General features: G+C 42.0%; 2 protein-coding genes across 4 annotated transcripts in view; one reads left to right on the top strand and one right to left on the bottom strand.

Annotated features, from left to right (window-relative positions):
• BLTP3A (bridge-like lipid transfer protein family member 3A) overlaps positions 1 to 9,889 on the top strand; it is a 56,267-nt gene extending 46,378 nt beyond the window's left edge. Inside the window, exons 15-21 of the mRNA XM_081915536.1 lie at positions 1,054 to 1,241; positions 2,454 to 2,605; positions 2,694 to 2,844; positions 4,303 to 4,568; positions 6,296 to 6,404; positions 6,723 to 6,826; positions 9,397 to 9,889. Coding sequence (XP_081771662.1) covers positions 1,054 to 1,241; positions 2,454 to 2,605; positions 2,694 to 2,844; positions 4,303 to 4,568; positions 6,296 to 6,404; positions 6,723 to 6,826; positions 9,397 to 9,522 — 1,096 coding nt within the window. The 3' untranslated portion in view covers positions 9,523 to 9,889. The remainder of the gene's footprint in view (positions 1 to 1,053; positions 1,242 to 2,453; positions 2,606 to 2,693; positions 2,845 to 4,302; positions 4,569 to 6,295; positions 6,405 to 6,722; positions 6,827 to 9,396) is intronic.
• Positions 9,890 to 14,253: 4,364 nt separating this feature from the next.
• On the bottom strand, positions 14,254 to 26,961 carry TAF11 (TATA-box binding protein associated factor 11). Of its 3 annotated transcripts, none has more exons than XM_081915633.1 (6): positions 26,908 to 26,961; positions 20,018 to 20,244; positions 17,820 to 17,950; positions 17,029 to 17,116; positions 16,097 to 16,193; positions 14,254 to 15,011 (listed from the first exon to the last, which is right to left on the bottom strand). In XM_081915633.1, the coding sequence occupies exons 2-6, from the start codon at positions 20,174 to 20,176 to the stop codon at positions 14,881 to 14,883; spliced, it is 606 nt and encodes a 201-aa protein (XP_081771759.1). In that variant the 5' UTR covers positions 20,177 to 20,244; positions 26,908 to 26,961; the 3' UTR covers positions 14,254 to 14,880. The 3 variants fall into 3 exon arrangements, with proteins under 3 accessions (XP_081771759.1, XP_081771757.1, XP_081771758.1); XM_081915631.1 differs by having other exon boundaries at positions 20,018 to 20,298; positions 26,908 to 26,947; XM_081915632.1 differs by lacking the exon at positions 26,908 to 26,961 and having other exon boundaries at positions 20,018 to 20,673.
• Between the last annotated feature and the right edge of the window lie 43 nt (positions 26,962 to 27,004).

The raw sequence follows: 27,004 nt of genomic DNA, 5'->3' as shown, positions 1-27,004 counted from the left end.
ATTTTTTTCATTCAAAGTACACTCAATTCCAAGGTAGATCATCACCTGGGCAGGGATATGCAGATGATGGAGCTAGCCTATGAAGATGGGGAAATGGCTCAGTTCTCAATGGCTGCCATTGACTTTTGTGAGATAAACATGTAACAATTTGGGATTCACCAGAGAGTGGACAAAGGCTGACCTTCATCCCCAGACACTTGGGTCACTGGAATAGGAGGTAGAATCAGCCACTAACCAGAGGTTGGGAACCTATAGCCCTCCAGATATTGTTGTTGTTGTTTAGTCGTTCAGTCGTGTTCGACTCTTCGTGACCCCATGGGCCAGAGCACGCCAGGCACTCCTGTCTTCCACTGCCTCCCGCAGTTTAGTCAAACTCATGCTGGTAGCTTCAAGAACACCATCCAGCCATCTCATCCTCTGTCGTCCCCTTCTCCTTGTGCCCTCCATCTTTCCCAATATCAACAACAAATGATACCCGACCATGGACATTGCTGTCTGGCCCTGATGGGACTTGTATTCTGTAGGACTCCCTGGGATAGCTCAGTCTGTAGAGCACAAGACGCTTAATCGCAGGGTTGTGGGTTCGAGCCCCAAATTGGTCAAAACATTCCTGCATTGCAGGAGGTTGGACTGAATGACCCTTGTGCACTCTTCCAACACTACAGTTCTATTATTCTAATATCCGGAGAGCCACAGGTTCCCTCGCCAGCTCTACCTCACTAGTGTCCTCAAATGCACCTTCTTTCTCTTTCTCTTATGTAACCAAGTGGTTCCCAATAGAGCACTGCATGTAGGAATAATGTCAAGATGGCCACAAGAGAAAAATGTGTTCATCCAGTTCTGACAGTAGATGGGCTTAGCTTGCAATAACAGGGAAGTCTGTGGGCAGAGAGTTCAATTTATTTCTTTGTACAAAACACCTTATGCCACACTCCCTCCAATATATAGTGCCTCTTACTATGTACCAGCTATCATAATGATGGGCATCTTTCAATTATAATTTTGCATCTAATCCAGTAATACCAAACAGCTTTGATCTGTGCTTGTTGTTAGGGATCCCACACCGAAGACTGAAGAGGGGCCGTTGACTCCAGTGGGAGGCAGTAGTGGACGAATGCGTTTCTTCTCCATGAAAAGGACTGCATCCCAACATTCCTTTGATACCAGCTCTCTAGATGGCAGTGATAGGTTGTCGGTGGATAGCGATGGCAGTGATGGTTTTGTGATGCTTTTAGAACCTGGTAATGAGAATTAACCTTGCACTCCCCCCTTATGAATTCATCAAATAAGTTATAAAATACTTGGGTTTTTTATTTGAGGGTATTGTTGTTTAGTCGTTTAGTCGTGTCTGACTCTTCGTGACCCCATGGACCAGAGCACGCCAGGCACTCCTGTCTTCCACTGCCTCCCGCAGTTTGGTCAGACTCATGTTTGTAGCTTCGAGAACACTGTCCAACCATCTTCTCCTCTGTTGTCCCCTTCTTCTTGTGCCCTCAATCTTTCCCAACATCAGGGTCTTTTGGGGGTATAATTTGTACCAAAACAGCATTTGTGTAATTAAAAGACACTTTTTAATAACTAGGTGGGATGGCTTGTGGGAAATTCATCATAGAATTGGTACTGTGATGGTTGGAGAAGGGGGTTCTAATGCAAACTGTGGGCTGGATCCAAGCTTAGCTTTTGGTGAATGGAAGTCTTTTGATCCTGTGGAGATATCCCCTGCTCAGCGCCTGAGGGCCCCAGTGCTGCCACTCACCACCTGGCCTGGGGCGGGGCCTGACAGGCCTATAAGAACTGCTACCACTGCTGCTGCTGCTGGGCAGAGAGGGCTCTGTTTTGTTTTGTTTTTGTTAAAATTGCTCTTATTTTTACCTATGTCATTTTAAACTGTGATATTAATGCTGTATTCTTAGATTTTGATTTATGTGGAAATTGTTTCCCATTTGGTTGTGTATTTTTTTAATGTGGTTTATTTATTGTTTATGACTTTTGTAATTATGTAACTCTTGTCATGCTGTAAGCCGCCTTGAGCATTGTTTTTTTAACTGTGGAAAGGCAGCATACAAATAAAAAATGATGGTGATGATGATGATCCTGCTGGTGGAAGAGGCAATTTTCATCCATTTCCCCTTCCCCTTGCAACACCCCCTGTCTCCCAGAAATATTCTCCAAAGGATTGGAAATGCTGTGGAACAGCATGGGGAGTGGTGCTGAGCACTGCAGAGGGAAATAAGCAAAAATTGGCTCCCCTGCCTTCCACTAAAATTTTCAGTAAATTGCCTGGCACATAAGCTCTTACTTAGAAATGCAATTTTCCTTATGGGGCATTTACGTTTTTAAAATTAATCCAGTCCAAGTGTGTAGTCTTTTTAGATGTTTCAGGATTCTGACATTCCTGTTTAAGTGCTATAAGAATTATATAGTAATTACTGAACTTCTTGATTTTTCTTCAGAGTCTAGCCTGGATCCTCTTACCCTTGGGCACATTCCCCAAGTCCTTGATGATGCAGGCCACAGGTCAAGCCCAATGGCAGATGAGGAAAGAGAATCAACATATATCAACAGCTCAGCTTCTCCCAGCGGACCAGACTCCAGCCCCCAGATGGTCAGATGTTCTTTTAAATATTATTTCCTTGAGGAGTTAGAGAGAGAGAGGCTGCAGCACTCATTTGTTCTATGGCTTGCTGTTTTAGGTATCTGTCTTGGTGTTGAAAATGAAAGAAATAAACTGTGTGATAGAGACGAAAGGAGATGATATGGGACTTGCCCTTCAGGTTATGGAGCTAACTCCTGCGCACCTAGGAAATCTAAGTATGTGGCAGTTTCTGCAAGGTGACTGTACAGGTATGTTACTGACCAAGGTAAAGTTCAGTAGCTTTGATGCATGTACAGAGATCTGTTTTTGCCTGTACAATACAGTCAGGAGTCTTGGTGCCTATGTGGGGTGTTTGCCTTCCAGTCTTACATAGAAGGGAAAAAACACTATTTTTTCCGTATAAACTTCTCTGGGATATAGATCTACAACTCTGACTTCTAGGTTTTGTGATAGGTTTACACAAGTGTCCATCTTGCTCAAGTTTGTCAGCACTGACTGGCAGGTGTGTCCAGGGTTTCAGGCATGAGTCTTTCCCCAGTCCTATCTGAAAATACCAGATATTCAACCTGACACATTCTGTATGCAAAGCTCCATGCTCTACCACTGAGTTATGTCTCTTTCCCCAAGCTGAAGTATTATTCACTATTTCCTGTCTTTTCTACCAATAGCAGACACATTATTCTGCTGAACAGTCAAAAATGTAAAAAGGTGGAATATGTGTGGTGAAGAAGGCAGAAAAAGGCTGGGGAAAGGTCGGGGACAATTTTTAATTTTTTTTAAAGAGATGCTGTGTCCTCATCTCTAATATTGAGTGTGTCAGGATGTGGTTAATGAGAGTTAAGGGACACTGCTAGATTTCAGAAGGCGGTGTAGATGTAAGACAGCAGTGTGATGTCTCTGGCAAAATTACATGGCTTCAGACTCTTAAAATAGATTATTTTAGTAGCACAAGTTTCCATTTTAAAAATGGAATTGAACTTAATTTGGGCCCCTTGTTGTATATCTTTTGGCCACTAGAGAGCACAAGATATAATAGGATGGAATTAAGCTGGTAATATACTTGGGAGGACGGGTTGTTCAAAAGAATAATAGAGAGGGAACCTTAGTTTGAGAAGCCAGTTTTACAAAGCTCAGGGCTAGTTATCAAAGAGAGCTTTCATTTTGTATAAATAAAGCTGAATGCTTTAGATAATCAAATACACATAAATTTTCCATTAATATAAGACTGCTGAAAGCAAGAAAATATATCCAGTTAGATGAGCGCAAGCCCCACGGAACTCACTGGGGTTTACTTCTGTGTTTATGTTACAAGATTGCACTGTAAACAGTTTGGGGTCATATTAAATTATTCCATCTTCCATGTCTGTAGTTATAATTTCTATTAGGGAGGCTGATGATCCAAGGCAAAATTGATTTAATCTAGCTGCTTGGAGCCTCGGAACAGTAATAGTGCCTTCCACTAGCTAAGGTGTGGCTAACCTTTGGCCCTTTCAGATCTCACTGAACTACAGCTGTCTTCATCCCTGACCATTCCCCATGCTGACTGGGCTTGATAAGAATCAGAATCTAACAGCTTTTGCCATCCCTGCGCTAGCTGATAGAATTAATGGCATTAGTTAAACAGTTTTAGTAGGGGGAGAGGATGGGAGAATTATCAACATTGTAAGCTATAGAATACTGATGCTATAACCACCTTATACTTTTAGGAGAGCTAAACTCGGAGAGACCTCAAACCAGTGAAACTAACCTGACCCAGCCTGAAGTGTCTTTACAATATGAAATAGGACCAAGTGCTGCAGTGCATTCACCTCTGGCTGTTCAGAATGGTTTTTTCCACATGCTGATTCATAGCTATCGTGCAGAGCTGCTGACATCCTTTGTTTCCAGCCTTGGACCCTTCCTTGAGGATGAGGTGATCCCTGAAGTTATTCCCATGAAGATTGAAATTGTGGACACCAAGATTACACTGAAGGTGGGAGAATGTGTACATTAGCTTTTAGAATGGATTGGGAGGAAGTGTAGATATTACTATGTATGTTCACATTTTCAAGTATACAGAGGAACAAGTATTGCTGAAAAAGAATGAACATTCCTTCTGCAAAGGTACATCCTGCGTCACTGTCCTTTTAGTGTTCTTCAGGAATGTCAGTAAACATGTGAACAGGGATTACTGGTAGACATTGTATTTTTAGTCTTCCACCCCCACCACCCCACACTCTAACCCTATTAAGATAGAAACTTGGACCATGTATAGAGCCCTCATAATCTAACTCTTTGATGTTTTGTCATGAGTTATGTAACTAGCACTGTGAGTTGTTAAAAATTTAACAGGTGACCTCAGAAGACTGCTAATTGCTCTTCATTCTGGGAACTGATAAAAAGGGCATACTTAACTCATGACATCAGTCTTGTTCAGGTTTCCTGATGGCCTCTTTCAGCCTTGGAAAGGCAAGATACTGAAAATAAACAAATCTTGTGTGCTTTGCTTTCCTCAGTTATAATATAGACTTTAAAATATTCCACCACTGTAATGGTTCTAGGGGTTGCTCGTGCGTAAACCGGTGCAACACCTGGCTGGGTTGCCTGAGTGAACCTTTTCTGTCCGGACAGCCACTCACCCGTGGCTGTCTCAATCGCTGGCAGAATCCGTCAGTGGGCGTTTCTTGAACTTCTTCCAGCAAAGAAGCTCTTTGACGCCTAGTCTCCTCCTACTCTCTCTGCGCGAAAGCCTTCTGCGCAAGGAGGTTGTGGGCAGCAGAGGACCCTTACTCTCCCCACTGGTCCCAGGCAAGGAGTCATGGGACCGCCTCGCCACTTCCCCCATCTGCCCCCCTTCTCCACTGGTGCTACGCTGATTCCCTTCCCCAGAAGATGGGCTGCCTCTCCCCATCCCGGGACACTCTCTGGGACCCCTCCGGAGCCCGCTCTCTCCCTCCGGCCCTGGTGGCAGTTCCCTGACAACCACCCTTTGTAAAATTCTGTATCATACAAAAGGAACCATTATTACCTGATTAGAGTGCAGTGGTATTTGAAGCAAAGGAAACTTTGGAGTACATCTTCTAAATCACTTCGGATGTGTAATAAATGAAATTTTATAGGCCGAAATCCTCAGGACCATGCACAATCTAGCATACGTACGCAGAGTCTTTCAACTTTCCTATTTCAATTAGTCCCTTCAAAAGCTAAATTCATATCTGTATGTCTGGGTCCTTTACCATTACCTTTTAGCTTTTACAGTGGTACCTCGGGTTACAGACTTCGCTAACCCAGAAATAGTACCTCGGGTTAAGAACTTTGCTTCAGGATGAGAACAGAAATCGCGTGGTGGCGCAGCAGCAGTGGGAGGCCCCATTAGCTAAAGTGGTGCTTCAGGTTAAGAACAGTTTCAGGTTAAGAACGGACCTCTGGAACGAATTAAGTACTTAATCCGAGGTACCACTGTACATATCTATAGTGGCATTGCACTACAGATGGCAGCAAAGAGCTGCCACCAAAAGTTATCTGCATCTTCCCTGCTCCCAGCTCACATACATGGAAGCATGGGCGTCATTATATTCTGACCTCAGACTGGGTTTGATCGTCCATTGTATTATAATAATGCTTTATTGGGATAGGGTATGGAAATGCTTGCATTGATAATATGGTTTCTGCAAAAATTGGAGAGAATAATTTTTATAGCTAATATTCTTTGTTTTGCAGGATGACAGTCCTCGAATATACCCTACTTCTCCTGGTCCTGTGCCTTTAATCCTTGCAGTGGACCATGTTGTTGTTTGTTGTGATGATGATGGAGTGTTCTGTATAAAAGGTCAGTGCCATGAATGGCAGTAGCAGTGGCTGGAAGATGCTGCAGCTAAAACAGCTAAGCCTGCTAGAACCTTTAACCCACCCCAGCTTCCTTTTTCTTGCTACCGTTACATTGAGATGATTAATATGGCATTTAAGTGACGTATAAAATATTTATTGGGAGACTAAAATTGCAATGTGCTGTTGGATATTGCTGCTCAGTTATTTCCCTCCCTTATCTTCAGTTTCTCATTCTGAAAAAAAAATTGGAGGCTTTATCTTAACATCCACATCTTGCAGGTTATTTCATCATACTTGTGTTTTCTGCATGCCTTTTCAGTTGCACAGGGGGAAGGATCTTCTATGCAGAAGAGGCTTCAGAAAGATCTTAAGAAACAGCGGAGAATTTCTGCAGTTTCAGCAGGAAGCAGTGATGAACTTCAGGTATGCCCTATGTTAACAGCTTGCAGTTACTAAAGGAAAGGGGAGGGGAATGCAAGCCCCTGCCTGTGTGTTTATTTCCTTGCTAATGTACTTACAAATATCAGCTCTTGTGTACTCATTTCTGGATATCTCAGTTTCCTTTCCTTTCGCTCTTTTCACATTTCTTTGCAGAAGCAAAGGCAAGCATGTCATTTGCTGATTTTCAGAGACAGCACTGTAGCATTTCTTGCAAAGACTGCTATCTGAAGCAGGATTTTGAATAGATACAATATTTATATTCACCAGTTACCATAATAATGGAATAAATATTAATACATATATCAAAGTGATTAAGAGTGTAACAGATAACACTGATAGCAACAAAAAAAGAGGAACAAACGTTCTATTATAACCATCTTGCATTATGACTTCAAACACTCTTCATCAACACAGTTGCTTCATGTTAATGTATGAATAATAGAATCATTCAGTCTCTGGTACCCAAGACTGGAGGGTTTTTTTAAAAATGGCTCTGGCAATGGTAGGAAGTAAGCTAGCATACTAGGCAACTTCATTAGTAATAAATGCATTCTTACCCTGATTAATGGCCTTTCCCTCCTATAAGGGAAATTACAATTAACTTGCTTGCATCATGGTTGTACGAAATGACCAAAATAAAGAAATCTGAATTGTGAACTACATCAAAAAGTGCTGTGTCAATAGTAATAAAATATTTGCTTTTTAGAGGAAAACATCCAATATAGTGCCAGCTTACAATGTTTCCCTCTAAAAGACAATTACTTTAGCATTTTATTATTACTTTTTAGTGTTTCTGAGGCTGCAGATTTATTTCATAGACAATCAATAATTCAGGAAAAGCACTATTAATATTGTAGTTTCCGCTGTGAGCTGTATTGTTGTAAACATTCTGTGCTTATAGTAAAAATCAACAAAATCTGGCAGTTCATTGTACTGTTAAAGTTAATAGATAAGCAGTAAAGTGAACTAGGAACCTGTGTACATGTATAAATCAGAGTCCCAGATAATTTTCTGTCACAGTTTTAGGCTTGTAAAACCTGCTTCATTTTCTTTTGCAATGTCTACTTTGCATTCTTTTTAAGTGTGTGTGTGTGTGTGTGTGTGTAGGCTCTTTTCCTGTGCTTGCTGCACTCCATATTTGAGGACTCCTTTTTGCAGGCATCCCCAAACTTGGCCCTCCAGCTGTTTGGGGACTACAATTCCCATCATCCCTGACCACCTGGTCCTGTTAGCTAGGGATGATGGGAGTTGTAGTCCCAAAACAGCCGGAGGGCCAAGTTTGGGGATCCCTGCCTTTGTGTCACACATGAGGCAACTGAATAATGCAAGAGGGACAGACTTGAGTAGAGCAGTGATGGAGAAACACTGAGTGGAAAAATGTGGTAGTTTTAAACAACAGCCAAGGTTTGAATGGAACAGGAGAAAGGAAAGGGAAAAAGTGGGGGTTTAATACAAGATTTGAGTACAATGAGAAGGGAATTGAGAGAGGCTTTGTTGCGTTAGCTTTTGGGTGTTTGCCTCTGTATTGTACCCATCTGCACTATTTTCTCTTGTTAAAACTTTTTTTAAAGCAATTCCTTCATGTTCTTCTTTCTGATCTGTTCAAACCTCTTCCATTATATTAAGCCACCACGGTTCCCCTCTCATTGTCTCTCCTTTCTTGCTTCTGTATCACAGCCACTGATGTTATGCAATCTGCCTTCTCTTCCCACCATCCCTCATCTTGCTGTAACTTCAGCAAATCCAGGATTGTGATTTGGTGCTACAATTCCTGCATTGGGTGCTACATAATGACAAAACTAGTACAAATATAGTATAGGGGGTATATGTATATACACAAACATGCACATCCCAAACAAATGGTATTGGTACAAAATATGATGCTGTTTTGCATTAATTTTTATTTTAAATATGAAAGATACCGTGGCCTTTGCATTGTGCGGTAAAAATCTTAGCCGCACATGGACATCTGGTTGGCCTCTGTTAGAAACAGGATATTGGACAAGATAAGCTCGTGGTTCTTCTTATATGCTGATGCTGCTATTGATGGGCTAATGTTCAGTCTTGATGAATCTAATGTTGATTATTATTATTTTGCACATAATTTGATTGATATGCTTACGTTACAATTTGAATAGTAATGGAAAACTTAAAACCAAAAGCTGGGCAGAAAAATCAGGGATTGCTCTACAGAGAACCGTGCTCAGATTTTCAGGAACTTGAATAATGGTCCTTGATTGCAATCTGCTTTTCCTTTCTTGAGACCAACCCACAAAGAGTGTGTGTGTGTGTGTGTGTAATATGAACCACTTTTTTATTTGATGAAGCACTTAATACTTTCTGAAATAAGAATTACTGCATTAAAAACAAAGTCACTGAAAGCTAATAGCTATTAGACTAGACGATCGGCAAGTACTCCTGCTGGGGAAGTCATCTCTTTGAATAATATAGGTATAATGCCTCACTATCCAAATTGTGTCTTGCAGTTCACAGCTTGAAAAATACTTTATCTCTCTTCACCCCCACCCCCACTCCTTATTTTGTCTTTGTAGCTAAAAGAAGTGCCAGCTTTGGAGAGAGAGCTACAGGTCACAAAAAAAGCCCTTGCAGAAGCCAATCTGGACAAAATACGCCTACTAGAGGAAATAAGGAAATATGATCCTCTCTTCCAGCTTTGACAGCAGAGGACTGAGCTACAGATGCTCAGGGCAACCAGAGATCACCAGCAGCATAAAAAAGCTTGCTTGTTACATTACAGCTACCTAGGCCATCTTCAGTCCAGAGTAACTGCCTTGAGGAGCAGAAACAGTGTGCCATTACAGGAGATGGAAGATGGAAATGGACAGGCAGTGAGGAAACGTGGGAATATGATGATCTGGAGTGTTTGTTTTGCAGCTCATGTCCAGATAGCATGAAACTACACTCCAGCTGAAACATGGCAGCATTGAATCTAAAAGCTGCAAAGCCAAACAAGGAAGAACTATGTTTCTGTCCCATTCAAGTTGTCTGAAAGTGGTGCTGAAAAATGAATAATCTTTCTCATCATCTGCTTCATTCCTGCATGAGGTGATGGGTAGCATTGGGGACATGTATACTATACACCAAAACAGTAAGGGTCAGTCTTCTTTGCTGAAGCATTGTTAACCATTGAAAATAAATTTCATGGAGCTTTGGTGCAGCACCATGAGCCTGAGGCATAGAAGAACGTGGGGTGGGGTAGAGGCTGAGCACAGGAAAGGGTGCTAGGAACAGAAAGTATAAAATTAATCAGGCCTGATATGCGTTTTGGTGGCTGCAGTTTCCCATTAAACTGTCCCCCCCTACTTGTCTTTTCCAGTAAGACACTGTGAGTGGAGCATTTCACTAGCCTTCCTCCCACATCTTCATAAGCTCAGTTGACCTTCACCATTGCCTTCTTGCAGTATCACAACCCTTACTGGGTTTAATTTAGTGAAAAGCTGCAAATGTCCTGTCCTTGACAGCTGAGACACGCAGGAAGCACTTTTCCTTTGCATTACACTACACAGATAAGCCTGGACAGCACAGAGGAAGTGGGTTCTGCCAATTCCCTCTAGGTCATGCTCTGCCCTTAGCAGTTCATTTGGTAAATGATGAACCACAAAGTATGCTGCAACTTTCTGTAATCCAGATTAATGCTGGTTGAAATTGTTCTAGTGTGCGATTATGTAGAGTGGCTAAACGCTCAACCCTTTCTTCTTTCTGCTGTCACGCGTTGTTTGCTATTTGGAATGAATGAAACAGCAATTAAGCTCTGGAAGAGGCTTGGCCGCTGCTAGTTTTCTTGGATGTTTCCGTAAAGAGGTTGTGTCCAAAACAATTTTAGAGGGGATTTTGCTCTGAAGCAGTTTTAACAAGGCACAATGAAGCCTACATAGAGGGAAATGGTAAAAGCAAGGAGGAAAGAATGTCTCCAGGGATTCCAGCCTTAGATGCAGCCTGTAAATTAGTGCAATATGACTCTCCAAGCAGTTAAAGCCAGTCTCAGGCAAGTAAACACAGTCTAACAATTTACAACAGAAGGCCTATGCTTGCTCACTATACATGAACTAACTACCATATTGAAGATTACAGAAATTAGATGTTAGTTAAGCCTCTAATGAATGGCAAGCCTATAATGAGTTGTGTGCCTAGTTGAATTATTATTCTATTATTTATTGAATTTATATACCGCCTATACTTGGGGGGTGGATCTCGGGGTGGTTCACAGAATAAAATCAAGATATAAAACCACAAAATACCTAACAAAAATAAAAACAACAACCCAATAGCCTCCCCCGTCCAAACCCCCCCCCCACATTTTAAAAGGGCATAGGGTGTAAATCGTGAAGGTATATTGTACAACACTCCTGGGACTGGGGGAATGAGCAATTGTGTGAATGCTAACTCACACTTCTCACTCTCCTCCACCAGCCATTTTGTTCTACTTTTTAAAATTTTGTGTTATCGTTGATAAACACACAACTCAACAAAATGTTAGTTGTTGGCCAGTCTCTGAAACTGACTTTTTAAGAAAACAGCTATACTGTACATCCATGTCCCTAAGAAGCATAAGAGACCCAGTAGAGCAAGGATGGGCAACCAGTGGTCCTCCAGGTGTTGCTGGATGAAAACTCACAAGAACCCTGATTGTTGGGCATGCTGGTTGGAGCTCGAGTCCAGCAACAACTGGAGGGCCACAGGCTTCCTGCCCCCACAGTAGGAAAACAAATATGTGGAAGAGTGGTGGCAACCTCTCTTGTGAAGCCCTGCAAGATTAAACTGGGTAATACAGTCCTGTGCTACACTCTGCCAAAAAGCCACCCATAGCACCTGGCTTTTCATACCCTTGGATATGACTACATTTAATACTTTTGTGGGTTAGTCTTTGTAGTGTGCTAAGACACTTTTAATGTTGTATGGATGCAAAACAAACTGATGATACAATATGCACTACATTCTAGCAACAAGAAGGGATTGCCAATTCTTCCCAAACCATATGCCTAGATGCAAATTCAAAGGCTGTTCTTGTCTTTGTGAATGATTAGGCTGATGTATACGTGCCTGTGCTGACTTTTGATAGTTTTTATCCCTAAAAAGAAAATGTAGCTATAACATATAGGCCTGAATGTGTTCTTACACAATTTTCTAAAAGTGTTTAATTTTAGAATATTAAAGCTGGAGACATAAGAATCATGCTTAATACAGGTTACATAGATGTGGCTGCTAAAAGTATGATATGGATTAAGATTGGTCAGATAAGAGGAATTAGTGGGTTTAGTTTAAGTCAAGTATCTTACATTTAGGGAAGAAGTTTCTACTACTGCACATGTTGGATTAGTCAGACTGGGTTAAAGTGTCAAAGATATTTAAAGGGTAACCATACACACACATGACTGGTTTCTTTTTATTTTTAAAAAATAAAATCACAAATCATAACAGTGGAATAAGTACCATAAATAGTCTGAGTTATGTAATGTCCCATCAAAGCTACAGCCTATATTAGTATAGAGTTCAGAACAAAATGGAGCATGAAGAGGGTAATGGGCTATAACATAATAAGCAATCTTGCTGTAAATTAGTAGTATTTTAATGGTTAACCAATCTTATCTAGTACTTATTAAACAGTTTGTAGCTGGAGGCAATGCCATTCCTTAGCTATTGCTGCAGAATGCATCTTTTTGTGTCTGACATCTGCTTGTCTGACTTGATCTGATTGCCTTGGAGCAGTCACTGTGTGACCTTCACTATGTGAATCAGAGAGCAGCTTAAAACAATTTTTGTTCTGAACAGGGGAGGGGGAGAGAGAGAGACTCTGTCTTCAGCTGCCTCAGATAATTTGCTAGCCCTCAAGGCTAGCAACGGGCTGCTGTACTCCAGAAAGCTTTGCCAGCTGTGCTGTGGTGCTGTCATTTTCATTAATTCATCAGTGGTGATTTCTGCATATCGGGCTGCATGTGCTGTAGCTTCTGCTTGTTCATTTTCTGTGCAGTGAACTATGGCTGATGCCTTTTTCCTAAGGCATCCTATTTAAAACACTCCCTTCAATCCCAGGCCACACACTGGAGTAAGCATGAATCACCCTCTCCATATTGGAAAATGCCCAAGTGGGGCAGCCCTTCTTTAATGCAGTGGCAGAAAAACTCTATTAAAATAGTATGTATAAAACCACTCTTGCCTAATGAACAGAACTGTTTTTGAAGTCTGTAAAATTTATCTTTATGGGGTTGACAGTGCAGTTCATACTATTTGTAGTATAGTACCAAAACAACACACCAAATTAATACATCTTAAGTATAGTCATGCACATTCTGTGAATTCAACAAGCAAACAACTAGTTGTTAAGTGTACTACACATAGAGTATTTTTCACTACATGCAGTTGCTGATCATGCAGTCCAACAAACCTGAACTTTCAGTAAACAATTCTGCATATGCATATCTTCTATTGCTAAGAAAGAAGCAAAAATAGTCTTGGCCATGGTTAGATTTTATATAGGCCACCCACTGCTTTTTCTTAACTTGAATGCTAAAAAAAATATATCTTATCTTTTGTTGCAAAATGCAGCATGTTAAAACATGAAGAGACAGAATGGTACACAGAATTTAACTGCACAATGCAGTTCATGTATTTTTGTCCTGCTGAAAATAGTTTTTTAGCAGTTTCCAGTATCTTTTGGGGGGCTTAAAATAAGGCAAAGCATAGCGAAGATATACTGGTATGTTAAGTTTATGGTGTGACTTGTCTGGTTTTAATTACTGATGGTAGGAAGAGCCTTGCTTATCAGCTTACTGTGGTGGGCATGATGGTCCAGATGCTTCCCCCCAACTGAGGATTAATTTATTCCTCTACTTTTACTACTGGAATAGGGAGGAAATCCACTGAAGCTGATACTGAGACGCTGGACTACTAAACTGCATTACTGTTCTGTTCTTAAAGACACTCCCTTTTTTCAGTGCTATATTTAAATGTAAAAAGAAGTGAAGAGCAAGACTTACTACTTTGTAATACCGTAACTTATATACCAAGGGATTCTTACTTGTTGCAAGGCTCTCCTAGTTTTTTGTGGCTCCTGCTGTAACTATGACCAGGAATGCTACAAGCACAGGTAGAGTACTGGGTACAAGGCTGACTTGAATCTAAACTAAAGCATTCAACAGTATTGGATTTTGCTGCAATATACTTTTTCCTCCTATGATTGTATTGGTTCTGTGAACCACTTCTGAGTTATAAATTAAATTGATTAACTCTGTTTCTGTTGATTTATTTCTCAAGTTTTAACTTTCCAGCATCATAGTCAGGCTATCGATCTGATATTCAGCAGCTTATCCTTTTATTGCTGTTGCTGCAGCTACAAAAGGCGAACCGTGCTTGGCAATATGAATTGATAAATGGTACATATTATGAACATATTTTCCAGTGAAGCATATTTGTCCTACCTTTACTAGAAAACATCAAAGGCAAAGTCATTACACAACTGCATCCATTACTTTAGGTAGCTCTTTATTGGTTTTTGGAGCTGTGCCTGCCTGCTCGATTTGATTATGGCACACTCTAGGAGTTTTGCGTTGACCAGGTCTTATATTTCACACAACTTGTAAGTTTAATATCAGAGAACTGGATGCAGAATCAAACATTAGTCTCAAGAAAAACATATTTAAAAGTAGTTCCTTTATTAGAGATGATTGCCATTACATTTCATTCTTAGCAACAAGAATTTTCTTATTTAGTTGCCTTTGTTCTCTCCAAAAGGTACTTGATTATGTTCAATAAGTATAAACTTACGATAGCAATGTTTTATACAGTTTATTGACTGCATACTTAAATGTTTCTGTACTCAGTCCAAATATAGCATGCAGTATAACTTCTATCAGAATGACCTAGAATTTCATAAGTAGTTTATTAAATGTTTCCCCCGTAAGATCATATACGTTTAGATGGCTTTAAGCAATCTGAAGCCACCATTTGCAAAAGTTATTTACACTTATTCAAAGGTGAATGATCTTCATCCCACTGAAGACTCTTCACCAATCTCCTCTTCAGTGAAAAATAATTTTTTTGTATTTTGAATTTGGGATCTGCCCTCGTGACTTCAATCGTCTGACTGCTTCACGCATGTGTTTGGGCTGCAGAGGGGGTGATTCTCCCCACTTTTCACATACATCTAGTGCTGAAAACAAAGAAGTATTTAAATCAGTTTGTTGGTTCAATACATCTTACATACCCCCATTTGGTTACAAAATCTACAAACATTTTAGCTTTAAAAGTAGTTGATACGTGTGTATATTTCTTTACATTCTAACAACCAGGCATACTAGTATTTAGCCGATGGACTAAATGGACTAACAAAAGGTCAGATTCAACTAGTCAGTGCAAGGACTCCCACTAGCACAACAAGTGTTTTCCACCTTCATGCATTCTGGAGGTTCAGGAGATCCCACAGAAGAGCACATGGGCAGAAGAGAGGAGAGATTGTTCCATTATGCGAGCAGAAATGCTTGCACTGACAGAACAATCTCCTGATCCTGAATTCCTCCCCAAAGCAGTTGACTCTACTTTAGTAGATACTCAGTTTATATAGTTATGTAAATACTATAACTTGCATCTGAGAATCAAAATGTCAAAACAGCAGTTTAACTTCTTGGGAGGGGGGAATGGAGTACAGTCATACCTCGGGTTGCAGTAGCTTTGGGTTGAGCGTTTTCGGGTTGCGCTCCGCGGCGACCCGGAAGTAACAGAATGCGTTACTTCCGGGTTTTGCCGCTTGCGCATGCGCTCAAAATGACGTCACGTGCATGTGCGGAAGCGGCGACCCGCGCACACGCAGACTCAGGCTGCGTTCACTTCAGGATGCCAACGGGGCTCCGGAACGGATCCCGTTCACATCCAGAAGTACCACTGTACCACATACTATTACTATGCTTCCAAAACTTAAAAGATAAACTCAAGTGGCTTAACAATTCTTCCATTTGAGGAGAATTTAGATAAAATTGAATAAGGATTCCCTACCACTGGGTAGAAAATTGGGCACATACATAGGATAGGATGGGTAACATCCTATTTTTGTGTTTAGAAAGCAAGTGCTTAGGTAAATTATTCATACTGTTACACTGGGTTAATAGCCATATTTCTCTTAAAACTACTAAGCTATTGCAAATTCATAGAAATGAAGAACTGCAATAATATTTCAGAATAAAGGATTACAGAAAACCTGTTTAACTCGATACAAGTTTTAAATATTCTTCTGTTACTCACCTTCTTCTACTACCTCTCCAACAAAGACTTTGGAAATTCCTGACATGGCGATAACTACATTCTGAGAGACAGAGGTTCCAGTAATTGACTGGATCAGCTGAGGAGGGGAATGATAATTTGATTTTAAAGGGTTAAATTCTTTATGTTCCAATCACAAACATTACTGGCAATGACAACTGTGCTGCCACAGGGTTTCAGCATAGTTTATGTCAGACTGAGGTTTAAAATTCATAATCTGTGTAACGGAAATATTGCATCTATTGGGTTGTATCCTGCTAAGTCGTCATGTGTCCTAAATAGGGATGGGAAGAGGGCCTGCCAAAACAATCCAATGAGTACAGAGCTAGCTCAGTGGGTGCAGAATACAGTATTTTCCGCCCTATAGGACGCACTTTTCCCCCTCCAAAAATGAAGGGAAAATGTGTGTGCGTCCTATGGGGCTTTCGCTAAAGCCATCTGCAAGCCTTGGGAGCCCACGGGAGTTCCCACCGGGCTCCCAAAGCTTGCGGACAGCAGCCTGCAGCCTGAAACCTGGGGAGCGCAGCGGAGCGCGCCCCGGGCTTCGGGCAGCTCTCCGCAAGCCTTGGGAGCCCAGCACGACTTCCCACCGGGCTCCCAAGGCTTGTGGACAGCAGCCTGTTCTGGGGGCTGGGGAAGCTCGGGCTTCCCCCAGCCCAACCCCACGCCGGGGGGGGGGGAATAAATATTTTTTCTTTATTCCCCCCCCAAAAAAAACACTAGGTGCGCCCTATAGGGCGAAAAATACAGTACTATCTGACTGGTGTGGGATGGGTGGGAACAAAAAGGAAAGAAGAGGGGAATTTTATATAGCATGCAGGAAGCGGACATGGCTGATTGACAGTATTTGTACATCATAAAATACAACTTGGCCAAGCTCCTTTACTTTAAATTGAATTGGAACAGAACCGTACCCGTTTAATAGCAGCCTTAGGAAAAGCTGACCGGCGATACATCTCGTAACGATTTAGTTGTTCTTCAGAGAAAGAGGAAACAAGAATTCTAGAAAGAAAAGACCAATTATACCCCAGATTTAGAAACAACACGTTTACCCTATACACATCTTTATAGCTACAAAACTGCATAGCTTGTGAAGTTGGGGAAAGACAATGGTAAAGTACTTCGTTTGAAAGAAAGAATCTGGAAGGGGAGAGTATTGGGCAGTGCCACACGATAATTATTCCTTCCTATGTTACAGTATTAATCATTCAATCCTATACATGCCTACTCAAAACTGTCCCACTAAGACCAATTTTTTAAATTTATGCAGCTTTTATGACACTTTTCAAGAGCAGGGCTCCTTCCAAAGCCATTCTGAGAAAATAAATTATAACAAAAATATGATAAAAACATCATCAAAATCCAAGCACTAACAATCACATACAAATTACAAGTTTTTTATGGGACTTACTCCCAGGTATGTGTATAGGATTGCTACCTCGGTATTTCTTGGTTGTAAATTTAATTTCCAGTCTGAGCCTATGCATGCTTACTCCAAAGTAAGTCTCACTAGTTACTCCCAAGTAAGTATGCATAGGGTTGCAGCCTCAGTACCACTTCCTTCCCACCCACCCCCCAAAAGGCAGGGAAATCAACAGAACAGTTTATCTACAAGACATTACAGCTTATCTTACAAGCCTCCTATTATACAAACCATTTAGCATTAATAAAAAGCTTTATGTCATGTAGATGTAAGATTACTTACTGCATTTTTTGAATCTCATCTTCATCTACTTTATGTTTTTTCTCTTTTTTCTCCTTTATCTCTATTTTTATTTTCTTGGCTGCACAAGGCTGTGAAGTAGACTCCTCTGTTTCTTCGTACTCTGTTTTAATCTAGTATTTTAAAAAAACTTGTTCAGCTTGGCTATAGTGTTGGTATGTTCAGATTGGTTATAGTTATAGTTTCTAATTAAAGTTGTCAGGTGCAAAAGATTTTCATTATTTTTATTATTAGCTCCACTCTCTATATTGCCACATACATGCCGTGACTTGCATAATTTATTAAACAAAAGATAGAACAAGATTTCAACTTCTTCAAACAACTGAACTTAAAAAAAAATATTATTCCTTCTCTCTCCAATGTTGAGATTTTATTTCGATCAGTGTGTTACACAGCATGGAAGCATGCGGGAGGTGGGGGGAGTAGACATACCCTTCGGCATTTCACTGATAAAATACTAACTTTCGTATAAAAAACAATTATTATTCCAAGAGTCATCATGCAAGAAGCACCCTGTCCCCTTACACATAACTAAAGGGTATTCTGTGCATGCTGTTACACTATTTTAATTTATCATGTAACAAGGTGGTACCCAACAAAGTGGTTCTGTTAGCGCAAGGATTTCTGTTTGTGCAAAATGGAACTTCCCTTTCTTTTCTTCTCCCCATGCAATTCCATCCCCCCCAAAAAAAATCTGTTCTGGAGGTTTGGGGGAACCACAGGCAGAGGAGATGGATGTGAAGTTCCACTGCACAGCCAAAAGTCATTGCACTACTGGAGCTACTTAAAGTACTGCCCTTAAAGTTTAATCCTTACAGAATAACCACCTTGAACACAGCCATCAATCTGGAAAGGCAGTTGTGATGATGAGGAAATGGAAGTCCAAACAAGACTGAATTTGAAGATACCTCGGGCAGTGTGTTTATGCACACAAAAATATGTTAAAAAAAGACATGACCAGAAGGCAAGATGGACAAGATTTACCAGTTTCTAGGGAGGTTATGTTTACTATTCAGCATTGCAGTAAAAACAACAGAGTCTTGTGGCACCTTAAAAGCTTAACAGATTTATTTTGACATAAGTTTTCATAGATTCCAAGTGCAGAAAGAAGTATGGTGCAGTAGCAGCCCTGACATCCTGGCTTAGGCACTGTTATTTGCTCCATACTTGGATCTGATCAGGAGAAGGGGTACAAGACAGAATGTGCACGAACAGATGAAGTTATAGATCCTATAAGTCAATTAAGAACTAGGGCCTGAGCTTGTTTTCCTCCCTCCCTCTCCAGCCCTTTTTCTTCCTATGTCTTTTAGATATTATGCTGAAGAGTGGGAACTGTCATAGGAACATATGCTCTACCAATGAGCTATGGCCCTTCCCCTTTCCTTTGTAAGCTGCTGTAGGAGCATTTTTGGCTAAAGAATAAATGCCTCAAACAATATATAAATTCATCAGATGCACTGAGCGTTATCCTTTACTGTATTGCATTAATGCAACACATGGGGAGGTGAGATGGTAAGGAGGGAAAAGAGAAGTAAATGAAACACAAGATTACAGCCAGTGATGATGAACATAGAGCCTGAATGCAAAATAAGCAAAGTGACACTTTATGGCAGGAGTAACAGGGTCAGTCTGTCCATTTCCCAGACATTTAAGGTCTAATTCAGCCGTGGTGAACCTGTAGCCCTCTACATGTGGTTGGACTCCCAACTCCCATAAGAAGGCAGAATGGCAGTGTTCAGAGATGAGAGGAGCTTTAGTCCTAGGATGGTCTATAGGTTCCCCGTCCCCGCTCTAACTGAATTGTGAATGGGTGTACTTTCTGTAGTCCATTTCCCTCTAATCTCGCTGTTCAAAATCCCCTCTTTGCTTATATGTCTACCTGCAACTGTGGATAACTTCTCATGTATATGATGAAGTGGATACTTTGTCCTGTAAAGCTTATGCCATAACTAATTTGTTAAGTCTTTTCTTAATTCTGGCAAGAATTACCAGAGAGATGCTGTCTCTGATAAATATGGGCAGTTGGAGCCCAGGGAACCGGGGAGGGGAAATCCAACCACCTTTCAAGTAGGAATTTAGCAGCAGCCCATCGACCCCCCCAAACAAGAAAAGAATAGCTGAAGAGCAAGTCGAAGGAAAAAAGGGTTAATGTGAGCGTCGCTTCCTTCTCTTCTACACACCTCTCGAACCTGCGCCTCCTCCTTCACCACCACAGGAGCCTTCTCTTGCCCCTCGGCTAATTCCGCGGCGAGGTTAGAGGACTCCTCCGCGGGAGACGGAGAAGATACAGCGGGCGGAAGAACAGCATTCTCCGTACGAGATTCCGCAGCTTCAGCCATTGTTCCCAGGAGGAGGATCTGTCGCGCTCTGGTGACGTCATCGGAGATGCGTCCTCCACCTCCGGTCTCTGTTTCCATAGCAACACATCACGCCCAAGCATAGGAAGGGGGAAATAGATGAGCTGCACGGTGAAAAATGTCAGAAAGGCGACCGTCTCAGTCGGCTTCAATGAAAACAACAATACTGTATTCCCGTTTAAACAGTGGAAATGCTGCAGAGCATCGCACAGGGAGAGTAGCAGCCACTGGGCAAGGGGACTTTTGGGTTGCTGGCTTATTTTTAAACTGAACTTGAATATCAAAGTGGATGGTGGATCTTTAAAATGTGCATCTGTTCACCAACTTGTGCATCTTTGGACATGTTGATAAGTCTTCTTTGAGGCAGCTAGTCATGACCAAAACACAGAACCCAAGACCGTAAAGGTGGCTGCAATTCAAGGACGCACATGACTTTGGACCATACTTATTTGTTGCCATGGCCAGTGATGGACCTACATTTTGGGGGCCTTGAAGCCTGAACTGTCATAGGGGCCTCTTCGCAACCAGCAATGAGGTCTGAGTAACCACTGTTATCTTCTTCAGTGGGGTTGTTCTATGACAGATCAGCACACCTTTATAACTACTGACTTCTCAAAGTTTGGGATTGTTGAACTATATACAAAAATAAAATAAAATAAAACACTTGAGGATCTATATTTCTTTGCCTGCCACCAAAAAGACCATAATGCAGGCACCTGGGAAGCCTCTCTGAGGAGGCCATTCAGTTGTTCTTTGGTAGCCAACCAAACCATACATTTAAAGCACATGACTTCCCACAAAGGAATCCTGAGAACTGTAGTTTACCCCCCAAGGTGCTATAGTTTCAGCACCCATAAGAAAGTACAGTTCCCAATTCTTTGGAGGATGCCATGTACGTCAAATGTATTGCATGGATGTGACCTTATATGCAAGGTATCAACAGAAGGTTAGTGGGTGACTGACTGTCACATTACCGTACATTGTCTAAAAGGTAGCTCTGGGAATGAGGTTCTGACTTTAAATGCTGTCACTGGGGGTTTGAAAACTGGTGTGATTTGATGGGTCAGGTCAGTGGACATTTTGTCTCATCCCATTGGACTAGAGTTGGGGTCTGGTGAGAGGGGAGAATTCCACCCAAGTCTGAAGTGATTGGCTGCAGTTAGAAATAAAAGGGCCACCTCAAGCCACAGTTCAAGTTGGCGGGTGGATGGGTCACAAGTCAGTTAGTGTAAGAAACAGCAATAGAGCTGGAAGCTGGAGCCAGGGGGAGGGCATTTAGACTTAAAGGCTTATGAGTCTGAGAGAAGACAAGAACACTAAATGGAGCTGAGGAGGTATATGGGGGAAAGGAAGCATCCCAGAGACAGCCTTTGAGAGAGTTCTGAAGCCAAGAGTCAGTGATGTTGCTGAATGCAAGTGCCTCAAGGAGGAGAGTCCTGGACCTAGGTGAAGATGGTGGCCGAAGTCCTGATAGAAGCCTGAGAGACTCCAGAAGAAAGACCTGAGTGAAAACTGCAAGTCTTTGGGGCATAGTTGGTGAGTGTTAACTAAATGTGTTTAGGGAAACTGGCTATAGATTTAAATAGAGGGACAAACTAAATCAAAGCTGGCTTCTTAAATAAAAAGTACTCTTATGGTGTAACCATTCTGAGTTAATGAAACAGTAACCAAGTAAACATCTAGATCTAGTAACTGTACAAACTAACATCAGCATATGTTTATATTGAAACAAAACATAATTTTCTATGGGGGAATTCAACATAGCACTAAGATCAGTTGTGCCTGACAGAATTATCTCTCCTCTCCTCCTCCTATATGCTGTTCTGGGTTTTTTTCTTTAAAAAATTAATTAAAAAAATCCTGACCCCCAAAAGCACAGTGGCATGCAGGGGGACAAAGGGGATAAAGCCTTGTTGCACTATCAACAGTCCTTCTGCGGGCTTCTGCTGGCAGGACCAGTTACCGGTAGTTGAGTCCAGTCCCATTTTTAGGCTTGTACATAGCTACCAGTAGGTAAACTGAAGTATTTTAATTGACTTGGTATTTAGATACATGGTGGGGCGGTGGTAATGGGGTGCATAAATAAGTAAAAGCTTTTAGTTAAAGATGAGAAAACAAAACAGGTGTGTGAGACCATGCCCTCTACAATAAGTAATGGCGGAGTTGTAAGAGGCAGGATGATTAATCAGAACTCCTGATGAGACACTTTATCCAACTGAGGAGAATTTTCTTCTATATTTGTACATTCGTTTAGTATTTAAAATTGTAAATCACTTTGAATGACATCACAGAAACACAAAAATGCATTAAAGTTAAACCAATAAAATAAAGAAGGAAACACATTTTGTGTCAAGATTTTTTCAGGGGGTAATGCATCATGGCTTTACTAGAGAATACAAAGAAATCAGAAAGCTCATGTACAGAACGTAAACTGTTGGTTTTTAAATGCTGTTGAGTTCCTTGCCTGCATGATGCTTAACATTTGCTTATATAGAGATACTTTAGAGTGAAGGATATGTTTGTCATTGTCTGCCTATCTACAGTTTTGGTCTGATAGTCTAGGTAAGCTGTGGTCTAAACCACAAAGCCTAGGGCTTGCCGATCAGAAGGTCGGTGGTTCGAATCCCCGTGACAGGGTGAGCTCCCGTTGTTCAGTCCCAGCTCCTGCCCACCTAGCAGTTCGAAAGCAGGTCAAAGTACAAGTAGATAAATAGGTACCGCTCCGGTGGGAAGGTAAATGGCATTTCCGTGCACTGCTCCGGTTCACCAGAAGCGGCTTAGTAATGCTGGCCACATGAACTGGAAGCTGTCTGCAGACAAACGCCAGCTCCCTTGGCCTATAGAGTGAGATGAGCGCCGCACCCCACAGTCGTCTGCGACTGGACCTAATGGTCAGGGATACCTTTACCTTTAAGACCATTAAAGGTGTGTTCTGCATAAAGCAAGTTTATGAGTACACATTCAATGTCAGATGAAAGAAAAGCAGTACTTGGGGATGAAAAATGGTATATAAACACATTTAATATAATTGTTGGGCTGGAGGCATTCATATACAAGCTGACTAGCATCCTGACAAGTCACAAGAACCACTAATTCTTGCAGTGTGGCTATTGTTATCATAGTAAGGTGTGTAGGCATCAAATCACTGCTACCCTAGGTGAAATAGGCCCTCCACTTGGAGCTATGTAGACAACAAAGCAACAGTAGCACACTTTTCTTTTTAAAGCAAAATCAAGCATAGAACAAAATCACCACAGTTTCACCACAAAGTTATTTTAAGGGGGGAGGGACAATCAGCAAGGACTTATGGAGGCAGACTGTACATTTTAGAAAGTTGAAGACTGCTGTAATTGCTTGCAGTATGTACACACACACACACACACACACCCTCCTGTCCCGCTATTGCTTCTGGTCAATCAGGTTTCGCAAGGTTTTGTTGTGCATCAAAACCTGTTTGACCAGAAATCGTAGAACAAAGGAAAACTGTGCATTCTGTGAACAACAATGGCTCTAACTTAAACATTCTTAAAACTATTGTATGTCCTCAGTTTCAGAGCTAATTTGAAAACAACCCCAAAGTTTTCAAGGTCATTATTTGTGTACACACACACACACACACACACACACACACACAATGTCACACATAGACATACCTTACTGTATGTATGTTTGTGATATAATTCTCAAAAGAACTGAAATAATATCAATACGAGGCTTATCTCATACATTATTTTCAGTGTTGTTATGTGGAATGAGCATGTGCCTACTTCCCCACATAAAACTATGAGGCAGCTGGGTTATTTATTTATTATTACATGTAAATAAAGTTCAAGTTGGCATAAATGGTTCTCCTCACAACAGGTAGGATGGAATAAGAGACAGAGTTGACTCTAACCAAGTCCACTGAAATTAATGGAACTAAGTCATACCCATTAATGTAAATGGATCAACTCAGAGTAGGACTAGAATTGGCTATTCCTATTTGCGGGGAATCTAAAATGCTTATTTACAAAGCTATTGTACTACCAACCTTACTGCACGCTTGTGAATGTAAATGGATTAATGTAAATGGATCTACTCAGAGTAGGACTAGCATTAAAGGTACCCCTGCCCGTACAGGCCAGTCGTGTCCGACTCTAGGGTTGTGCGCCCATCTCACTTAAGAGGCCGGGGCCAGCGCTGTCCGGAGACACTTCCGGGTCACGTGGCCAGCGTGACGAAGCTGCTCTGGTGAGCCGGCACCAGCGCAGCACACGGAAACGCCGTTTTCCCTTCCCGCTATAAAGCGGTACCTATTTATCTACTTGCACTTAAGGGTGCTTTCGAACTGCTAGATGGGCAGGAGCTGGGACCGAAAGACGGGAGCTCACCCCACCGCGGGGATTCGAACCGCCGACCATGCGATCGGCAAGCCCTATGCGCTGAGGTTTTACCCACAGCGCCCCCGCGTCCCTTAGGACTAGCATTGGCTATTCCTATTTGCAGGGAATACAAAATGCTTCTTTACTAAGCTATTGTACTACCAACCTTACTGTACGCTTGTGAAACATTGGCCACTTATAAATGCCACCTCTGACTCCTCAAAAGATTCCATCAACGGTGCCTCCAAAAAAATCTACGTATCACTTGGGAAGACAGGCAAACTAATGCCAGTGTACTGGAAGGAACAAAGATCACCAGTGTCAAAGCAATTATTCTTCAACATCAACATCGTTGGACTGGTCGTGTTATTTGGATGCCTGATTATCGTCTTCCAAAGCAACTGTTCTATTCCAAACTTAAAAATGGAAAGAGTAATGCTGGTGGTCAACAAAAGAGGTTTGAAGACTCTCTCAAGGCAAATCTAAAAAAAGTAGGATAAATACCAACAATTGGGAAACACTGGCCTGCGGGGGCTCCAATGGGAGAACAGCCTTTACCAAAGGTGTCACGGACTATGAAGACGTTTGAACGCAGGACAAAAGGGAGAAACTTGCTAAGAGGAAGGCATGTTTGGTAAACACTCACCATGATCAACTCCCACCTGGAAACCTTCCCCACTGTGGAAGGATGTGTGGATCCAGAATTGGCCTCCACAGTCACTTACGGACCCACAGTTAAGACCGTGTTCATGGAAGACAATCTTACTCGGCTCCAAGTGATTGCCAAAGAAGATAATCCATAATGAGTTGCCAAGGTTATCTAGAGAGCTTCATGATATAAGTAAAGTTTTCAGCTTAGGTCTACTAGTCCTAGTCCGACACTCTAGCCACACAGGCTCACAGTAAAGGACACCAGTCCCTAGGGCACCTTGGGAGGCTCTAGGGCACCTTGGGAAATAACAAAATCTAATGGAATATATGAGAGGCATGGAATAGATGGGCAAAAGCCTAGGGAGCTGCTTTTCTGCTTTGGTCCAGTACTGGCCACTTCAAGTGGCAGCTGCACTTGGAAGTAGAGCTGGGAACCTCTGGCCTACAGGCCTATCATGGTGACATCACTTGATGATCAGAGTGGTGGGAATAAATTCTTTGCAGGGCACACAGCCAAGGCAGCAGGATTTTATCTCCTTTCAATCAGCTCATGAGCAAGGTATGTGTGTGTGTTTCATGCTGCTGAAATCAAACAGGCGTGGCAAGGGCTGTCTGAAAACTCCCTGCCGCCTCTGTGCTGCTGGTTTTGTGTCTGGTCTACTCCAATTCTCTTGTTTGCTCCCTTGTCCAGGCTGAGAGGGCTATTTTAGTTCTAGCTGCAGAGCAGGGGAAAGTGTGTGAGTGTAGTTTCTCTGAAACCACACTAAAAATGACTGCTCAGGCGAAGTATTTTCAGTCTCAGTCCTATGACCCTCTAACTAGATAAGTCAGAAAGTAAACACTGAGCAGAAAAATCCTACTTTGAAATAAAACAAACGCTGCATTGGCCAACAATGCATTGTAAAGGTACTGAAGCATCTGCCAACATGTTTATTTCAGCTACTGCTTTTCATAGTTTACACAGCCTACTACTGTCCTTAGGCTTTGATTTCTCCACCCCTCACTCTAAAATTCCAGGATTAAAAGTAAAACAGAGCCTGAGAGGGTAACAGAGGTAAACAACATTGTTTCTCCCTGATGCTGGATTACAACTCTCATAGTCCCAGACCATTAGGCCTAGTAGCTGGGGCGGACGGGAGCTGCATTCTTCCAACATCTGGAAGGCACAACATTGACTACCCCTGGGGTAACATGCAGACTGGCTAGCAAGGCTGATTCAAACGTTACCAATTTCCAATGCAGAAGGTGCAATTTGCTGGGTAACCACTTGGTCATTAACAGCTATAGATGTTTTGCCTCCATAGGTGGGAGCTGTGCCCAACTGCAGCTGCCTTGCATGCCCACATGCAGCGAAATATCTACGTGTACGATGGCCATACGTTACAATCTACACGCAGGTTTCCCCACAAACGACGTCCGGAGGGGGGGGGGACCAAACAACAGCAACAACAACCAGCAACTTGTGAAGATCGCTCGACAGCTGCCTCACAAGTTGCTGGTTGTTGTTGCTGTTGTCTGGTCCCCCCCCCCCCCAAGGACGTCGTTTGTGGGGAGATTCTTAGCCCCTTTGTCCTTTTCCTCCTGCTGTGGACTTGAAGCGGACCCTTCGATATTTCTTGCAGATGGCCGAAAGTGACGGGGACGTTCCGTGTGATCGTAGTGGGGGAAGGGTAGTAGCCTCCCACTTTTACCTTGCCTTACCTCATTCTTTCAGGAAGCAGCCACTGAATGAAAGGGAATTGCCAGCGTGTGTGTGTATGTCTATGTATAACCCAGGCTCCCTTCCTCCCTCCTTGTC

The sequence above is a fragment of the Podarcis melisellensis genome (assembly GCF_964234715.1).
Source record: "Podarcis melisellensis genome assembly, chromosome: 6".
NCBI lineage: Eukaryota > Metazoa > Chordata > Lepidosauria > Squamata > Lacertidae > Podarcis > Podarcis melisellensis.
This window is presented reverse-complemented; position numbering and strand designations above follow the sequence as displayed.